The sequence below is a fragment of the Mauremys mutica genome, chromosome 7 (genome assembly GCF_020497125.1).
Source record: "Mauremys mutica isolate MM-2020 ecotype Southern chromosome 7, ASM2049712v1, whole genome shotgun sequence".
NCBI classification, from domain to species: domain Eukaryota; kingdom Metazoa; phylum Chordata; order Testudines; family Geoemydidae; genus Mauremys; species Mauremys mutica.
In genome coordinates, this window is record NC_059078.1 from 24,629,112 (window position 1) to 24,649,398 (window position 20,287).

General features: G+C 38.4%; 1 protein-coding gene across 1 annotated transcript in view; it reads left to right on the forward strand.

Moving 5' to 3' along the window:
- DNAH12 (dynein axonemal heavy chain 12) overlaps window positions 1-20,287 on the forward strand; it is a 171,424-nt gene that overhangs the window by 73,602 nt on the left and 77,535 nt on the right. The window contains exons 31-40 of the mRNA XM_045024879.1: window positions 738-921; window positions 3,597-3,737; window positions 5,402-5,485; window positions 5,580-5,768; window positions 6,330-6,449; window positions 7,971-8,159; window positions 8,864-9,018; window positions 12,534-12,672; window positions 14,430-14,596; window positions 19,150-19,405. Coding sequence (XP_044880814.1) covers window positions 738-921; window positions 3,597-3,737; window positions 5,402-5,485; window positions 5,580-5,768; window positions 6,330-6,449; window positions 7,971-8,159; window positions 8,864-9,018; window positions 12,534-12,672; window positions 14,430-14,596; window positions 19,150-19,405 — 1,624 coding nt within the window. The remainder of the gene's footprint in view (window positions 1-737; window positions 922-3,596; window positions 3,738-5,401; window positions 5,486-5,579; window positions 5,769-6,329; window positions 6,450-7,970; window positions 8,160-8,863; window positions 9,019-12,533; window positions 12,673-14,429; window positions 14,597-19,149; window positions 19,406-20,287) is intronic.

Consider the following 20,287-nt stretch of genomic DNA (forward strand, 5'->3'; position numbering starts at 1 on the left):
GTCTTTTCCTTTTTTTGAGGAGCAAGTATGTGATGGTAATATTTGTACAGTACCTCACAAGAAATAAAAACATATACTTAGCTCTAATATGTGGCTTTGCATATTCAAAACTCTTTGCAAACATTGACTAGTTAGTCCTTTTAAAATACCCTGAAACAGAGAGAAATTAACAAACTTATTTTGAGTTGTGACTGAAGATTTTTATTTTAGTGCAGGTTCCTTATCTATTTTTGTCTTCTAGAATTTTATGATAATCTTTCCTAGACAGCAAAGAAAATTAGAGAATAAGTATAGGCCCAATTCTGCAAATAAATTCACTAGTGTGAATCCCTGCTGCTACAGAGTCCAATTGGGTCCATTTACGTATTTTAATTGTGCGATCAAATATATGCAGTTGCCTGAGCAAATCAAGTATTTGCATACACAAATGACCATTTAGACTCCTAACTGGTTATTTTGGACTTATAATATACTTGATTGGTATGGGTAACTGTGGTAATAGTGCACATAACGCAAACACATATATTTTTGTATTGACCTCCTAAAAACATAGTTCCTAATCACTGTAATACATTCCACACTATAATTTTTGCTACATATAGAGTCAGATCCACTTAAGCATCTGCTTAATATTAAGCATGAGTAGTCCCCATGGAGGCCGGTTGGCTGGATCAGTGCCATAAAATCTAAATTTGATGGAGTTAAGATTTTTAATAATAATTTTCTTTTATCCATAGCTTTATGCTTGTTGGAGAGCCTTTTTCTGGGAAGACCAAAGTTCTACAGTTGTTGGCGGATACTCTAACCCTTATGAATGAACGTGGATATGGGGAAGAAGAAAAAGTAATTTTTAGAACTGTGAATCCAAAATCTATTACCATGGGTCAACTTTTTGGACAATTCGATATGGTATCTCATGAGGTATTGTGTTTTATATGATTGTTTTAAAAAATACTGTATAGCAATTGGCCACTTTCCTCCACTGGTTATGCTTGTGCAACCCCGATGGCTTTGATAGGTTTGAATGAATATATCTATGTCTTCACTGCAGGGTGCTCTTATTCGCATGTTGCCCCTAACCCCTTTCTATCCACAACTCACAATTCCCTCAACTAAGTTTGGTGGTGCTTTAAACCTGGGCTAGCTGACCTTGCTAGGGGTATAGGCTAGAGCCTGGATGCCGCTGTTGCTTATGCTGGTAATCCACCCACTCTTCAATGAGGATTCAGGCTAAATCATCAAGTGCTGATAGTACTCCAGTACTTTTCCCATGATTTCCCCAGTGTACTGAGAAGGACAGGCAGGTTCTCCCACAATTCATTGAGCAGCTCAGCTTACTGTAGCACAAAGAACCATGGGAGTTGCCCCCAGAAAACTGACCAGCATACCCTGAGGCAGGGCCGGCTCCAGGCACCAGCATTCCAAGCAGGTGCTTGGAGCAGCAGTCTGCAAGGGATGGCAGTCCGTGTGTTTTTGCCCCCAAGCAGCACGCCAAATTGCCGCCGCAGACGGCGGGGGCAGTCCATGTGCCATTAGGGCGGCACATGCGTTTCCACGACGGTGGCAATTTGGCAACAGCTTCTATGTTCAGCTGTCCGTGGCAGTGCAGCTTTTGTCTTCCAGCTGAAGACAGAAGCTGCCACCGAATTGCTGCCACCGCGGAAACGCGCGTGCCGCTCTAACGGCACATGGACTGCCCCCACCGTCCGCAGCGGCAATTCAGCGCGCTGCTTGGGGCGGTGAAAACAGTAGAGCCAGCCCTGCCCTGAGGGAGCATTACTAGTGAGGACACAGTACTAGCAGTACTAGTGAGGACACAGTAACATGGGTATGGCTTTGCAGTGTGGTTGCTCACATTCAGGCTAGCCTGACTTGGGTGGTCGGACCCTGGTGTTGATCACTCGAGTTAACTCCTGTGAAGACATACCCTGAGAGCAGAATTTTTTTAAATTTATGAATAACTGGACCAAAGGCAAATATGCATTGTTATGGCAAAAGGTGCTAATGGCTTGCATGTTAGGGGTCACTGATGTATAAATCCTCAGGATGAAACTCCCTACAAAAAGAGTTAATGATGCTGTGCTGTAACCGCACACAGACGGTGTATGGCAGTAGAGGTGCTGAGGTTCCTGCAGAGCAGCTGTACTGAAGCAGGGTAGACCCCCCAGGCTCGTTTTTCAGGGCCATGTGGTCTCCATGTGCAGCCTTGGGCATAGTCTACACACAGTTTTTGTACTGCTTTAACATTTTTGGTTAGGGGTGTGATTTTTATTCCACTGTAGTTAACTCAGCACAGCCCCTAGTGTGGAAGCAGTTATACCAGTATAAAGGTGCTTATATTAGAATAGCTTATTTTTATAAATGTATGGAATTGAGCTATAGTGATATAAGTATATTTATACAGATATAACTGCATCTACACTAGGGAGTTATACCAGTTTAACTATATCAGTTTCTAAACCAATATAATTAAAGTAATACAAAAACTGTGTAGATAAACATTTGGTCTAGAGTTTTCCAGTATATAAAACTCAGAGGGTGACACAAGAAGAGGAGACTGTCTGCGAAGTAGTGAAATTTGTATGACGCCTTGGAGGGAGAGAGAGAGGTGCTTTTTCATGGTCACACAGGAAGAAAAACAAGATGTAATGGATGTGGTTTAATTAGGCCACAACTTTATTCACTTAACATATCTGGGAATACCAGGCAATAAATCATGCAGTGCAGGTCATCATTTATTCCTTAATCAGTTCTACCTGTTTGGGAGGACTCCCATCAGCCCTCCCCCTTTCCAACCTGGTCCCTATCCACTGTTGGGACGTTGCTGCCTTCCCCTCATGAGAAGGCTAAGGGTTCTGGAAAAATGGAATCTTGTCTCCACTGTACCAGACATTAGGAGCTCCAACCCTTCTTTTCCCAAGATGCCTTCCCCTAAATCTTCCACCTCCTGTTTATCAGGGAATTGTATCCCCTCTGTGACGAGTACCTGCACTAGACACCCACCATAAAGAGGCACCAGGAATTAGTGTGGCTGCTTTTGGAGACAGGGAAGAGGTGCCTTATTTCAACTTTCTGCAAGAAGGAGTTGCCTGTATGCTCTTCTTTACTACTCCTTGATTGAGGAAACAAGACTTGTGTAATTTTTGTAAACAAATTACACTAAGACAATACCTGATTTTTTTTTGTCACCAGTTTCTGTTCCAGATGGGATACTGAGGCCATGTCTACATTTACCGGTAGATCAGCACTGCTGCAATCAATGCAGCGGTGTCAATTTAGTGGGTCTGGTGAAGACCCGCTAAGTTGATGGCAGAGTGCTCTCCTGTTGACTCCAGTATTCCAGCTCCCTGAGAAGAGTAAGGTAAGTCGACAGGAGAGCATCTCCCATCAACACAGCAGGGTGTAGACACTGTGGTAAGTCGACCTAAGCTAATAGTTCTTAACACTTCTGTGTTTTTACTTAGTTCTTCTCTGTTTTGTTCATTAACATGAGCTAAATAGAGCCCTGATCCAAAATACATAACCATGTCAGTACTCTCATTGACTTTAGATTTAGAATTTTTAAAAATGCCCGTTTCCATTTTCTCCTGGTCTAGTGGACAGATGGTATTGTTGCCAATACTTTCCGAGAATTTGCTTTAGCTGAGACACCTGAACGCAAATGGGTTGTTTTTGATGGTCCTATTGATACTCTGTGGATAGAAAGTATGAACACAGTACTGGATGACAACAAAAAGGTAAAACATAGGTGTTATAAATGTCTAAAGAAAATGCTGTGCCATTTAAGAAACATAATTCTGCATATAAAAGAAAACAGCACTTGTAGATATACCTGTACCTGAGAGGAACCAGTTGAATAGGCTTGTGATTAACTTGTGTTTTTATGAGAGAGAGATATGTCAGGAGAGTTGTTTGTGGGGTTTTTTTGGTTGGTTGGTTGGTTGTTTTATATCGTAGAATAAGGTATTTAATTTGATCACATTTCTTAATCAAACATATGTTCTAATCTTGTCACAAAAATGCTAAATTTATAAATGCAATTTAAAAGAAAAATATACTAGAAGTTTAATGATATTTCATCTCCGAAAGATTACAACCCAAAATTTCAAAAATGGTCTCCAGTTGTGGGTGTCTATATTTTTGTATGCCCAACTTCAGACACACGGGGCCTGATTTTCAAAGTTGCGGTGTACTCACAACTCCCACTGACTTCAGTTACAGTTGTGGGTGCACAGCATCTCTGAAAAACAGCCCCTAGGTATCCCAAGTTAGGTACCCAAATCAGAGGCCACTTTGTGAGCCTATACTATTTTGGTGCGGTGTCTCATGGTATCTACATCAGGCTATCCTGTGCTGTGCAGACTTATGTCCTACATTGTGCAAGTTAGACACTTGCCATCCTCTCCTGTTCCCATCCGGTGCAGGAAGATACCGGCTTTAAGTGGTGGGTAGACCTAGCAGGTGGCAGTGCTGGGAACTGTGGCTGGTGCTGGTGCTATAGTTGTGCTGAGACTCAGGAACTGAACATTTTAATTACTGATGAGCAGTCCAGAAACAGTGCCTAGACAACTTCACGGGTCATGAAAATAATTGTCATGGGCTTTTCCTGGAAAAACTTGAAACTTTGCAGTTTGAAGAATGAGTTTCTCCTAGTTTATTAAACATTTTCATCAATATTTTTCTTGTTGAAAAATAAATGTGTAAAACTTCAGTAGTTTTGTGAAGCTTACAGAAAGGGCAATGGGTCTGATTCACTTCTCACACCAGTATAAATAAGAAGTAACTCTACTGAAGTCAATATATTAATTAGTGTAAAGCTGGTACACTTCTACCCCGATATAACGCGACCCGATATAACATGAATTCGGCTATAACGCGGTAAAGCAGCACTTCGGGGGTGGTGGGCTGCGCACTCCAGTGGATCAAAGCAAGTTCGATATAATGCGGTTTCACCTATAATGCGGTAAGATTTTTTTGCTCCCGAGGACAGCGTTTTATTGGGGTAGTGGTGTATACGTGAGAAAAATCAGGTCTGATATTAGTTCTTCACCTGTGATTTCCTCTTCTAGCAGGGTCTGAAAGATCATTTGAGTCCTGTAATACAGCTACAATTCCTATTTCCACAATTAATAGACAAATGATGTGAGTGGCGAAAGCACAGAATTTGGCCCAAAGAGAATAGAAATTGGTTACTATTTCAAATGATTGTTGTATGTTGCAATGGGTAATGGCTTGTCTTTCCCATTTACTATTGTAAACTTCACTCATTTCGATATGGAGATCAACATATGATAGATATGATAGAAACATATTAATTTACAAGTGAAACAGATTGTTGATATATAAGATTTTGCTAATATTCATAACCATGGTTATTAAATTAACTCTTCTTCATATTTAGCTTTGTTTGATGAGTGGGGAAATCATCCAAATGTCTCCTCAGATGAGTCTGATCTTTGAAACAATGGACCTTTCCCAGGCTTCAGTAAGTTTAAAATGTAATCCATAATTGCACAATTATACAATATATAATGATGCATGGGCGTGGTCTTAAAAGTGAATTTACTATTCTTCTTTAGCCAGCTACAGTCAGTCGTTGTGGCATGATTTATTTGGAGCCATTACAGCTAGGCTGGATGCCTCTTGTAACCTCTTGGTTGAACAGCTTACCTGAACCCCTGAGACAAAAGGAACAGCAAGATCTTCTGCAAGAACTTTTTAACTGGTTAATACCACCAGCTTTAAGATTTTGTAAACAACAGTGCAAGGTATTTTTTTGTTTTTATTTTGACCACAATAATTATGTTGATGTTTCCAGTCCACTCTCTGTGTCCTGTGACAGAATACTCAGCGATGGTCATGGCAGATTTTTGCATATGCAGCAGACACACCAAGAACATTAGGTGAAATTTGTAGGTTAAAGATATTTAAAAGCTAACCATTATCGTAATGAGTGAAAAGTAATCTCACCAGAAGTTTGAGGGGAGGGAAGAGGATTGTTTTATGTTAGGGAAAGCATTTTATGTGATGCCCAACATGCCATACAATAAGTGGTACTCCTCATGCTGCACCTCTATGATTGTATTAATTGTGTCTAATTTTTTAAAAGATGCATTATTGTCATAATTAATATTACAGATTAAGAGGGTAGCTTTTCAGGGACAAGACAAGGGAAAAGGATTTTGAAACTAAAAGAAAAACACTTGCCCCTAAGTCTTTTGTTTAGAGCCAATATATAATTTAATTGTTTTTCCAAAAGATATAGTAAGATTTGTGAGAAGTATTTGATACTGTGATATCAATCATTTTCCATTCTTTGTGTCTTGTAGGAGCTGGTTCCCACAAGCAACAGCAATGCTGTAGTGTCTCTCACTCGACTTTTTGAAATGTTACTTTGTCAAACTGTGCAACAGGATCCTACCAACAAAAACATCCGCACATGGATTATGGTTGGTCTTTTACTGGATGTATTTTAAAAAGGAACAAAAACCAAATAATTGGTAACAGGTCTCTTGCAAAATTAATCTCTTCATCTTGGCTTTCCTGCAATAAGTGCATCACACACATGAGTAAGCATACACATCCATACACTTCATGTGCACACACACACACTTCTGCTAACTTTTCAAGTTCACTTTAACTTGGTAGGTGAAAGAAGAGAGTTGAGAAACTGTTTTGTTGCTACTTTTCTAAAACTTGGGAGGTGCTCAAACACAACAGTGATAAGGGATTTATAAGTACCTAGACAGATATATTTCAGCCATTTTCCTATCTGTTGTCAATTAATTTAGAACAGTTTGTTTTAACTAACTCATGTTTTAAGACCAAGCAGCTAGCTAAAGGCAGGTGCACAATCACATGTTGGGTAAAGAATGATGTGCACAATATAGCAATGCATTTGTCAAGTTGTACAGAAGTTTCATGGTATGAGAAAAGCAATTTCTGAGGCATACATTAATCTTAAAATGTTCTTTAGAGATTGACATGAATAGAGAACTCCAAAATGAATATCAGTCTGAAATAATCCTTAGGATCTGCAACTATTTACAAACTGCTTATGCTTTGCTTTACTTGTCTTATGGTCTTAGTAGAATCCATACATGAAATTAATCCCTGGTGCAAGGGGCACCACAAAGTGCTTAAAAACTAAGCCCATATAAGGGCTCTGCTGGGGTCTGCTAAATGAGTGGCCATGCTGTGGAGTAGCCTCAAGACTGGCCCATGCAGGGCCAGTTCAGAAGCTCACTAAGGAGATGGGCTGTGAGTGGGGTCATGGATCCACACCTATGTTGTGCCCCACACAATTAACATGAAGGGTTGTGTCTGTTGTTCCTGTGGGACAGCACTGAGCCCTGGCCCTGGCTTGATAGAGGAATACATTTCAAATCCTGCACTTCACTTATGTAGAGCCTGACTACTCAAGCTTTATGTAGGGGGAGTGAATTTCACCCTTGAGACTATTTACAGCATCACATATTCATTTAAAGTCATCAGGGATTTGATATCATGTTTTATTAGAATGTTGTGAATTCTGTGTTGAAGAAGCTCTGGCTCTGCTTCTTTTCAAGGTCACATTCAGGTACTTAGATACCATGGTGATAAGTGTGGTTGCTTCTCTGGCTTTCTCCTCTAAAACAGACACATACCCCTTGCAAAAACAAAACTCCTAGTCCTAGTGTTTGCAATCAAATAATCCCTCAATCCACATGGCTCAGTGCCTCATGTGGTATCCTTAATTGTTTCCAGCTGTCTCGCTACCCAAAAGGGCTTAATTGCTTCTTCTGCTGAACCTGAAAGAAGAGGACTTATCCTTAACTAGATTTGTGACTGTCTTAGGCGCAAAGACCCACATGATGGCCACCATTAGCAATTTTCAACATAATAGTATTCCTTGTAATTGTATGTGTTGATCAGACAATACAGTAGTTATCATTTTTGAATGGTAATTGTTTATCTCCTTATACTCACAGGCTTGCTTTGCTTTCTCCATGGTTTGGTCAATTGGTGGAACTTGTGACAGTGACAGCCAAGTCCTTTTTGATATCTTTATGAGGGATATTCTAGCAGGAAGGTCTGAGGCTCATCCATTGCCAGCAGCTGTGGGTAAATGGGACTGTCCCTTTGATGAGAAAGGCTTGGTCTATGACTATATGTATGAGGTATGAGATTTACTGATTGCTCATTTTTAGAGTAGTTCAAATAGATCTTTAAAATCTAAGTGAGAGAAGAAAGCAGCTAGGTGGAAATGTTAGCTTCTTAGAATCCTTTGGGGGCAGGATTGACTGGCTTTAATGGGAACAGGATTGGGCCCTTAATGGAGTAAATGAACAACTATTGGTTGACAATTTATTTATTTTATTTAATAATCAGTTTTTCTTTTAAAAAGAATTAATGCACTGACTTTCTATACAGAGTTTTTTAGTAAATGTCTACCCAGTCTACATAAGGCCTGTCTAGACTGTGCTGCATTTCAGTTCAGCTGCAGCTGAGGCCCTTGGAGTTTTTGAGTTTCATATAGAGGAAGCACATGCTTAAAATTTAAGCAAGTTTTATAGACCTGTTGTCTTCAATTGAACTATGCATATGCTTAAAGTTAAGCACATATGTAAGTATTTTCCTGGATAACAGGGCCCTAGAGAGGTAGGGGAATGAAGGGGGTCTGAACATCCATTTCTAAAATGATCCTCCTTTCCTTTTAAAGTTTGCTCATCACTAGTGCAATGAGAAAAATAAATATATAAGCACCTGAAATATTTAATATTACATTAACTTGTAAAAGAATGAAGTGCTTAAGAAAACCTTTTGAACATATTATGTCAGCACTGTATTTTCCACTGTAATTGAAATCTGTATTTCTTCTTAGTTGAAAGGCAAAGGACGCTGGGTGCATTGGAATGAAGCCATTAAAAGCATTAAATATACTGATGATAAAAATGTTAAGATTCAAGACCTCATAGTCCCAACGATGGATACAGTCAGATATACCTATTTGATGGACTTATGCATTACCCATGGAAAGTAAGAACATCTATTTCATGCAAAACGTTGAATGATTTCATTGTTGTTCATATAGCACCTTATCCAAAGACCACTGAAATCCTTGGGGTCTTTCTATTGACTTTAATACTTCTGTATCAGGCCTCCACAATGTATCAATATTACAATATACTGGTCTTGGCCCATTAGACAATAAACAAACATCTGATTACATTCTTTCTATACACTTTTTAGTTTTAAAGTCTTTGACTTCTTATAATCCAGCATTCAGTATATCCATCCCACACTGTTCCACTGATACTGTTAGGATGGCTGCTGAGATTTGGTGCCTCTTTTTTTTTTCTTTTAGAATTAAATTTCTCTTAATTTTTCTTAAATTATTCATGAGTTAAAGATGAGTTAGTCATGAATTAAATGATTAGGATATTCAGGAAAATGAAACAAAGATAATCCAGGGATGGATTTTAAAGCAGAAAGCTGCAACTTTAATAGCTTTTAAATTTAAAGGGGTTCTTCTTTGAGTGATGTCCTTATGGGTGCTCCACTGAAGGTGCGGCAGTGCCTCCTGTGCCTGGGATCAGAGATCTTCATCAGATGTGCCTGTTGGACTGCAAATGTCTACCTTCCCTGTCTTGCATCATGAGCGGGATGTATATATAGTGCTGCATAGTCCAACCGCCCCCAGTTCCTTTTCTACCACCTTTGGTCTGAGACAGAATCTGCAACAAAGCCTACTTGTCCTTTTTGACCTATTAGATAGTGTCTTACCTGTTAGTTTTAGTGTAGTTTCAGTAGTTAGTTCTTTCTTTTTGATCTCTCCCTAGGCATTTATGCCTTCTAACCTCCCCACTAGTTAGTTTATATTTTGGGTTTTTTTTCCTGATTCCTGCCCTTCCCCACTGGGAAGCTTTTTCCTCACCCTTATGCCTTATACCATCCACTCACGAAACATTACCTAAAGGGCCTCCAAAATCTTTACCCTCACATATGGGATGCAACCCCTGCTTGGGCCCCGAGCCTCTTTCTATGCTGTTTTATAAGACCTCAATTCAAACCAATAGCAACATGTTCCTACATTCACTTATCTATGAAAGTGGCATTTCTTGTTGCTCTCACCTCTGCCCAACGGGTTGGTGAAATTGGAGCCCTTATGGCATACCCCCCATATACAGTTTTTCATAAAGACAAGGTTACGCTATGTCCATGTAAAAATTTTTTACCTAGGGTACCATCCTCTTTCCATCTCAATCAATCTATCCACCTTCCTTGCTTCTTCGCAAAGCCTCACAGCAACCAACAGGAGACAGCATTGCATACCCTGTACATCAGATGAGCATTAGCTTTCTACTTGGACAGAACTAAACCTTTCCAAAAATCACCATGCTTATTCCTTTCAACAGCCAAAAGATCCAAAGGTGTAGCCATCTCTAAGCAATGACTTTCAAAGTGGATCTCTTGGTGTTTACATCTGTCCTACCAACTACACAAATGACAGCCTCCTCTTGGAACTAGAGCACATTCTAACCACTCTCTCTCCACCTCTGTTGCTTTCCTCAGTAATATTCCAGTTATTTACATTTGCAAAGTGGCCACATGGGCATCAGTGGACACTTTTGTCTGTCACTATGCCCCATTACTCAGGATGCCTCAGCAGATACTCTACTAGCATGCACTGTCCTATCATCTGCAGTAAATGCTGCTCCAAAGCCCCAGCCTTCCAGTTAGGACACTGCTTTCTAGTCACCTACAGTGGAGCACCCATAGGGACATCACTCAAAGACGAAGAGAAGGTTACTCACCCTGTAGTAACTGTGGTTGTTCAAGGTGTGTGTCCCTATGGGTGCTCCACTACCCACCCTCCTCCCCTCTGCTTTGGAGCTGAAACATAAGTTCTGCAGCAAAGAAGGAACTAGGAGGCGGTTGGACCACTGCTATATATACATCCCGCTCATGGTGTGAGATGTGGAAGGTGAGCATGTGCTGTCCAACAAGCACTGCTGATGAAGATCTCCCATCCCAGGTGCAGGAGGTGCTGCTGCACCTACAGTGGAGCACCCATAGGGGGACACATCTTGAAGAACCTCAGTTACTGCACAGGTTGAGTAACCTTCTCTTAACTCACCATACACTCCCTTCTCAAACACTAGGTATACATTTGGGTCCTGTTCAGGGTTAAATGGCCTCCATGCCAAAAAACTAAACATTAGGGTTGGTCCTCTTCTGCCTAACCCCTAGGATTCAATCCTTCTCTGAGTCCTCTAACCCTTCCCACATGAAGGGGAATGATGGTACATATGAAGAGTGCCACAGTCTATGAGGTCTTAAGGTCTCCCCTTCTTCTTCCAGGCTAATAGGGTGTTCCACTCATGTTTGCCTCTGGGAGGTGATGCTTTTGAGTTGCTCACCCACAATGAACATCAGTCATAGATTGCAATGGAATTACAAACTCTACTTGTAAACATACAGTTTTTAAATTCCTGTCCTTACTCCTTATTTACTTAAAACTAGGCCTCCTTGTCAATCTGGTCTCATGGGACAAATTCCTACCTGATCCCATAACCTGGCCATCAGTCAGACCAGCATCTTGGAAACAGTTGAAATTATACCTCCATTACAGGGCTGGCCTGGGATGGTGGGGCAACAACTGCAGCAAGGTGGCTGCTGCAAACCCTGAGGACTTCCCATTCAGGAAGGGGAGAGGTCATAAGAGATTATCAGCTCTCTTCCCCACTCCCCCATTTTATGGCAGCAGGGAGAGGCAGAGAAATCTCTCCACCCCCTCTTTCTTCCCTCAATGGACAATTTCCATATGTGTTCTAGGTGAAGTGGGGGTGGAGCAAAGGCTTGCCCCTCCCTTTCTTTCTCCCATTCTCCCTCAGGAACTCTGGGGTTGTCTGTACCCTGCAGGTCTAATCAAACTTCCTCCCCTCCCCAAAGATGGAAGGTGAATTATCTTCTTATATCAACAATTTCTGGAGTTTTGATGGTGACAGCTGGAATTTTCAAAGGGGCTTAAGAGAGTTAAGTGTCTAAATCCTATTGAATTTCAAAGGGAGTTGAGCACCTAAGTCCCTGAAAAATCCCAGCTGGCATTTCTAAACTTTCTATTTCTGTTGGGTAAAATTCACCCCAGTGTCGAAATCATGCACAAGGCCCTCTGAACTATTTACTCCTGATCTTAAAGACTTTAATAGCTGAATTATGGTTACAGTGTAGGCACAATACAGTGTATTTCAGACTATGCATTTCTTTGTTAGTAAGGTCCCTCTATCTTGCGAGCCTGATTCTACTTTCAGTTACACCTCTGCAACCCCATTAATTTTAAGTGCTTCTTTATTTCAGTGAGGTTGTCGGAGTGTCTAACTAAGAATAAAATTTAACACACATTTTTAACATATTGGTGTTTTCAGTGGTTTACACATTTACAAGTAGAGCAGATGTGTTCAGTATTTCATTTTTAGTTTATTTGGGTGTATGTTTTATTTACTATTTTGCTTTTGATTGACTAATGTAAATTTGTATTCTTTTTTGCAAAGACCATTGCTTTTTGTGGGACCAACAGGTACTGGAAAGTCTGTATATGTGAAGGATAAGTTAATGAACAACTTGGAAAAGGAAAGATACTTTCCATTCTTCATTAATTTTTCAGCACGGACCAGTGCCAATCAGATCCAGGTTGGTAGAAACAGGTGGTTTACATTAATTAAAATGAGATTATATAGACAGAGATGTAAATTTATTTGGAATTTGTTCAGTGCATAAGATTTGGCTCTGTCATTTCAAGATACTTTTATTGTGATATTTTTATAATAGTAATGGTTCCTGGAACGTCAATGAAATGTTGTTTAAAAACAAAATATCAGCATAGACTCAATTTACTTTACTCCAGCCCTGGAATTCACATTTTCTTTTGGTCTCATAGAGCCTATGTTTGCTGATCTTCAGGGCATAGTTTAGAGGTTGTTACCTTAGTGGATAAGCATATGGCTTGGTTTAATTGGGGTTAAGTCTCTTAATGTTTATTTGATATTTGTCAAACAAATTTTTCTATTTTTTTTCATTTGTGTGTATGTGTTCAGAGATGTAAGCTGGACTTGATTTTAGAAATCTAAGATAAATAAATAAAAATTCTTGGCTTTGGAAAAAATATAAAGTAATAAAAAAAGTTCCAGAAATGATTTATTATGATTCAACAAAGCTAACCCTTATTATTAAGAACGAGGATGTGGCTAAATGGCATATTAGTGAAATTGGGGGTAGGGGGATGGTTGTTTTTTTTTTTTTTTTTTAGTTTTTAAAACAACCTGATGTTTAAATTTGCTTTGTTTTTTTGATATCACACTCCAAAAATTGTAATAAACACTTGGAAGTTTCAGCATTTAGAGTTCTACTATCAAAGCATACACTAAAATGTTACCTGCTCACTGGCTTTCAAAGTCAAGTTTTTATGTATATAGTTTCTCAAGCTAAACATTTTGTAAGTTTAAAAACTCAGGAGGATGTGTGCAATCTACATTTGACCAGACAAAATGAATGGTTACTGTAATCATCTAACTATAGTACTTGATTTATATATCCAAATGCTGTTTGCTCAAATGCTACCTGGTTTTTGGTTATTCAAATGCTTTGGTTTTGATCCCACAAAGGGATTTGCTTGTGCAAACTTTTCTGCCTGATGGGCCCCATCAGGGTTCTTTGGATTGAAAATTGTGAGTACAATTACAAAGGAGGGTGACCAGTTTTGTAAAAATTTGTACCATATGTTTGCTCTGTTACAAAAAATATTCCATGTATTAAGTAATTGCAGCGTGTTGAAATCCTACATAAATCTGGAATAATTTTCTGTTAGTGGATAGTTCTTTTTTTTCCTGTTAAAGAAATTTTTCCCACAGTCCAATTTTCCCTTTGTTGTGCACCAAGATAGTACTATATCTCTGCCATGAGTGGTTTCCTTGACACCATCAAATTAGGGCCCTTATCCTGTATTTAAATATGAGTAGACATCCATTGTGGTTCTGTGTGGATGTAGCAGTTTGCTCACCAACAAAGAGCAAATTGTAAGATTAAGGTCCGGAAATTTTTAGGGCTCAATCTTCGGAGGTGCTGAGCCCTAACATAGTAGAGCATTTAAGCATATGCTCAACTTTCAGCAGATGAGTAGGATCATTGAAATCAGGAGGGAGGCAAACTTGAAATCAGAAATAAATTAAAACAGATTATAATTTTTTCATTTCAGTAAACTCACCAAATAAATGTAGAATAACAAGACAAAGAGGATTACAAAAAGTTAATATTCATATCTGTATTTTCCAATTCTGTATTTTCTTAATTATTAAAGCCATGAAGTGTTTCAGTACGCTGTTTTCCATTATGTAATATAGTTGGGCTGCATATTAAATCAATGCTTTAAATGGTCCCGTTCTGTTTTTTAGAATATTATTATGGCGAGACTGGACAAAAGACGCAAAGGAGTATTTGGCCCTCCTATGGGAAAGAAGTGTGTCATCTTTGTAGATGATATGAATATGCCTGCGTTGGAGAAATATGGAGCTCAGCCTCCTATTGAACTTTTAAGACAGTTTTTTGACCATGGGATTTGGTAAGACAGATCTAAAGCTTACAGTAAATTAGTGGATAATTTTGCCATTATCATTATTCATTAACTTTAATTTAATTTTCAGACTTGTTCTCTTAAAAGTAAATGCTATTTATATTTTTTTATAAGCCAACATTGTCATTTTAAAATTATTTACATTTTAAACAAATCTTATGTTGCTTTTTAGTCATACACTCATAAGTGACTTTTTTTAAATTTAAGAGATTGATTTTCAGCTTATTTTTAGCAGGTCCATGACTTCTTGTAATTATTGAGTAGAGTTTCTATACACAATAATTTTCTATACACAACTATTCACTACATGCATACGACAAAGTGGGTATTCACACACGAAAGCTCATGCTCCAATACGTCTGTTAGTCTATAAGGTGCCATAGGACTTTTTGCTGCTTATACACAATATAGATTTTCTTTCTTTTCCTATTTCTGCAGATGTCATTGTTTCTATTCTTTTGTTTTTGTTTGTGACTTTTTAGTTTTTTTGTCTCCAGTTTTAGTCTTACTTTTGATTTGTTTTCCCCACCATTCCTTCTTTCAGAGTGAACTGCCAGACCTAATAGGGTTGTGAACTTGTGACCATTGAAGTTGCAATGGCATTTAATCAATTCAGAAAATGAAATCAGTGATTTGTGCTGTTGTCTGAAATCCAATTGATGAATCAGTTAATCTTAAATTTCATCTGCCAGTTAATCATGGCTTCCAGGATTCTCTTAAATGTATAGTGTAATATAGTTGGAACATTTGAGCATCCTGGGCTGAAAAGAGCGTCTGAAGGTTGAATCCAACCTTGCTACAGATCTAGTGACTGTATTCCTAATAGCCATTAATCTTTCCTGTTAAGGACTTGCTCAAATTTTAAAAAATGTAGCCATGTTAGTTGCTCCTAGTGACTAGAGGCTGTGCAAAATGTTTTGGATGGAACTTTTCTTGGCGAAAAATGCAGATTCAGAACAACCAAAACATTTAATGAATTTGTGTAAATTTTACTGAATGGTTTCTAAATTAAATGTTTTGATTTTTTTTATTCAAAATGACTTCTCACTTAGAAATTTCCTTTAACTTTATTTAAAAAAATCTTGATATCTGTACAAAATATTTAATTTCTGGTGTAGCAAAACATTTTGTTTGACACGCAATTTTTTCAGCCATGCCAGCAAATTTAAAAATTAGCACTCTGCACAGCTCTCTTAGTGATGTATTTAATAGGGGTGTTTTGAAAGCTACTGGTGGGCAATAATTGCAAAAAATCTTTAAAGATTTGCTCAAAAATTTAAATTAATTTGCTCCAGCATTTACACGATCCCTTTGTGATTGTTTTTGTTCCCCAAACGAATTAATGCAAACTTAGTGCTTGAAATTAAAATTCAGTTTTGGTGAAGACCTATGCATCAAACTTTGATGATGACTACAAGGAGTCTCCTCGTTGTTTTTGTGGATACAGACTACCCCTCTGATATTTGATAATGACTGTCCATAACACACAAATGTTTGTGAAAAACGATGTTGGGATGTGACTCATCTGACTAATCATAATGAAGCAACACAACTTGGATGGCAAATATCAAGTATTGAATACTTACAGCATACTGTGTGCGATATAGCCACAGACATAAAAATACTTTAAAAAATATCAATGAATAAATTAGAAGTCATCTGCTCATGAATATTTTACAAACAGAAATTGTTATAAATTACTTGCTCAGCTCTAGTGAAAACTTCTTTGCCTAAATAATTTTGCCTTCAATTTCCCTTTTTAACCTGTCTATGAGTCCTGGGTTTTATAATTAAATTCAAATTTTTTTTATCCAGCTCTACCCACGATATCTAATTTTAGTGGCTTCTATTACTATCTTGCTTAGCTGTCTCATTTCTAGTACATAAGAACATAAGAACGGTCATACTAGGTCAGACCAAAGGTCCATCCAGCCCAGTATCCTGTCTATCGACAGTGGCCAATGCCAGGTGCCCCAGAGGGAGTGAACCTAACAGGTAACAATCAAGTGATCTCTCTCCTGCCATCCATCTCCATCTTCTGACAAACAGAGGCTAGGGACACCTTTCCTTACCCATCCTGGCTAATAGCCATTAATGGACTTAACCTCCATGAATTTATCTAGTTCTCTTTTAACCCTGTTATAGTCCTAGCCTTCACAACCTCCTCAGGCAAGGAGTTCCACAGGTTGACTGTGCGCTGTGTGAAGAAGAAATTCCTTTTATTTGTTTTAAACCTGCTGCCCATTAATTTCATTTGGTGGCCCCTAGTTCTTATATTATGGGAACAAGTAAATAACTTTTCCTTAATCACTTTCTCCACACTACTCATGATTTTATATATCTCTATCATATCCCCCCTTAGTGTCCTCTTTTCCAAGCTGAAAAGTCCTTGCCTCTTTAATCTTTCCTCATATGGGACCTGTTCCAAACCCAAAATCATTTTAGTTGCCCTTTTCTGAACATTTTCTAATGCCAGTATATCTTTTTTGAGATGAGGAGACCACATCTGTACGCAGTATTCAAGATTTGGGCATACCATGGATTTATATAAGGGCAATAAGATATTCTCTGTCTTATACTCTATCCCTTTTTTAATGATTCCTAACATCCTGTTTGCTTTTTTGACTGCCTTGCACACTGCGTGGACATCTTCAGAGAACTATCCATGATGACTCCAAGATCTCTTTCCTGATTAGTTGTAGCTAAATTAGCCCTCATCATATTGTATGCATAGTTGGGGTTCTTTTTTCCAATGTGCATTACTTTACATTTATCCACATTAAATTTCATTTGCCATTTTGTTGCCCAGTCACTTAGTTTTGTGAGATCTTTTTGAAGTTCTTCACAGTCTGCTTTGGTCTTAACTATCTTGAGCAGTTTAGTATTATCTGAAAACTTTGCCACCTGACTGTTTACCCCTTTCTCCAGATCATTTATGAATAAGTTGAATAGGACTGGTCCTAGAACTGACCCTTGGGGAACACCACTAGTTACTTCTCTCCATTCTGAAAATTTACCATTTATTCCTACCCTTTGTTCCCCGTCTTTTAACCAGTTCTCAGTCCATGGAAGGATCTTCACTCTTATCCCATGACAACTTAATTTACATAAGAGCCTTTGGTGAGGGACCTTGTCAAAATCTTTCTGGAAATCTAAGTACACTATGTCCACTGGATCTCCCTTGTCCACATGTTTGTTGACCCCTTCAAAGAACTCTAATAGATTAGTAAGACATGATTTCCCTTTACAGAAACCATGTTGACTTTTGCCCAACAAGTTATGTTCTTCTATGTGTCTGACAATTTTATTCTTTACTATTATTTCAACTAATTTGCCCGGTACTGATGTTAGACTTACGATCTCTAATTGCCGGGATCACCTCTTGAGCCCTTTAAAAATATTGGCATCATAGTGTTTCTGGACTTTCTCTGCAAATTAATCTCCTCCCATTCTTTTAATTCTGTACAAATATAAGGCATGGCAAATTTTGGAACTTTGGAAAGAGAGATACTTTTTTGTTTCCTTTTCAGAGCATTAATTTTAAATGTTTAACAAATCCACTTACATTATAACTGGTTTGGATCATAAATTTTGAAGAAAGGAAATAAAGAAAATTAGTAGATCTTTAAGGACCCTGAATTCATAAATAATTATTTGATTAATATTGAATGTGTATGTTTCTGTACTAATTTGTTGGTTAAAGATATCATCATATATACTGCAAAACAATGTATTTAAATTCACATGGTTAAACTACTACATATTGGTCAGATTGTTTCAAATTTGTAAGTATTTAAATGCTCCAACATAAGCTTTGAAGTTAATGTTCTTTCAAGATAAAATAAAAAATGTAAACTCATTGAGACAAGCACCCATTAACTCGATTTGTCTATGCTGTAGTTGACATTGTATAAATAACAACAGATGTAGGCAAAGTTCACACTTCTGGGGTGATGTATTATTTCAGTCTGCCTGATTGCGAAAATAAAGTGCCCTATGAAGACTAACTTTCCAACCAGGAGGCCTAGAAATATATGTTTTTACATTTAAAAAAACTTACATTTTAGGGAATACAGCAAAAGGAAGAACCTAAGTCCCCTGAATTTTCCTGGCTGCAGATATCTGTTGCTCTTGGATATCGGAGGTATAACCCTCCAATTGACATTGTCATTAGTTATTATTTATTTGTGTTATCAGAGCATCTGGAAGCCCTAATCATGGACCAAGACTCTATTGTGCTAGGTCTGTATAAATACAGAACAAAAAAATGGTCACTGTCCCTGAGATCTTACAATCTATGTATTAGTTGTTGTCACACAAAACTGTGGGATGGAATTGTGAATCCTAGATTAAATCTAATGATTTGGGCCTCAATGCTTCAAAGCAAAACATGTATGTATGTCCTTGATCCCATGTGACGCTCCACTGAAATCAACTCAGAGGTCCATGAGCATGGCTGTCTTTGTAGAATTGGTAGAATTTGTAGAATGCTTTGTTATATCTGTAATTGTCTAAATATCACATTGTAATTTGTTTTGAAGGTATGACTTAAAGGACACAAATAAAATTACACTGGTTGACATACAGTTGATAGCTGCTATGGGACCTCCAGGAGGTGGGAGGAATCCTGTTACGTCTCGTTTTCTGCGACACTTCAACATTTGCACCATTAACTCCTTTAGTGATGAAACTATGGTCCGTATCTTCTCTACCATAGTAGCTTTCTACCTTAGGACTAACGAATTTGCTCCTGAATTCTTCACAATTGGAAACCAAATTGTCAGTGGCACTATGGAGGTAAGAAGCAAATACCTACCTGAAAGTTCTATTTTCCACTACTTGGTAAAGTTCCATGGGTTCCAGATTGATTAAACTGATGATATTGGAGTTTGGGAAATCTAGTCCCCATTACTATTTTCAAAGTATAGATAATTCAACAGCATCTATTTATATGAAGTTAACTTATTTTTATGGGTAAAGCTTTATTTTGCTAGAAACTTGTGTATCAGTGTGGATACCAGTAATGGTACACATGCACTTCATATCTGCAAGATTGGAGTCTTTTCAATAGCAGTGTCCTTTGGGTCTGCACCTCCACGTAGTGCCTGCTTGTGCTCCTGTGCAAGGGCATAAGGGCGGAGTGGCCACAGCTGTCCCTCAATTTCCTCTTATTGCATGTGAAGGCACGATGGACTCTAGCAATGTCCAATCTGCTACTCCTTAGTATTGGCTAATTCTTCTACTCATTCTGCTTCACTGGACAATCATCTTCCTTTCTTAGCAGGAAATTGCATCAGATGCCCTAATTAGTTAAATATGGAACTTAAAAAAGAGAGAGCGACTCCCTGTCAATACAGCATGGCTAAATGCTATCTGCTCCTGCGTCATGATGAACTCCAAACCTTTGAGTTTTAAGCCTTGCCCATTACATGATGGCCTGATCCTGCTTACTGATGGTCTTAGTAGATGCATGTTCTGCTTGGGTGAAAGCCACATACCAGATAAAGGCAAGGTACGCTGCACCTTTTCCTCAAAGGCGTACAAGTCACAGGATGCTCATCTTAAACTCCATTTGCTGGAATAATCAATGGAGAAATGAATACCAAGTCTGATGAGATACTGAAGAAATCAACATCCATGAGTGCCCCCTGTAGCAGGAGTGCAACACTGCAAGTTGGC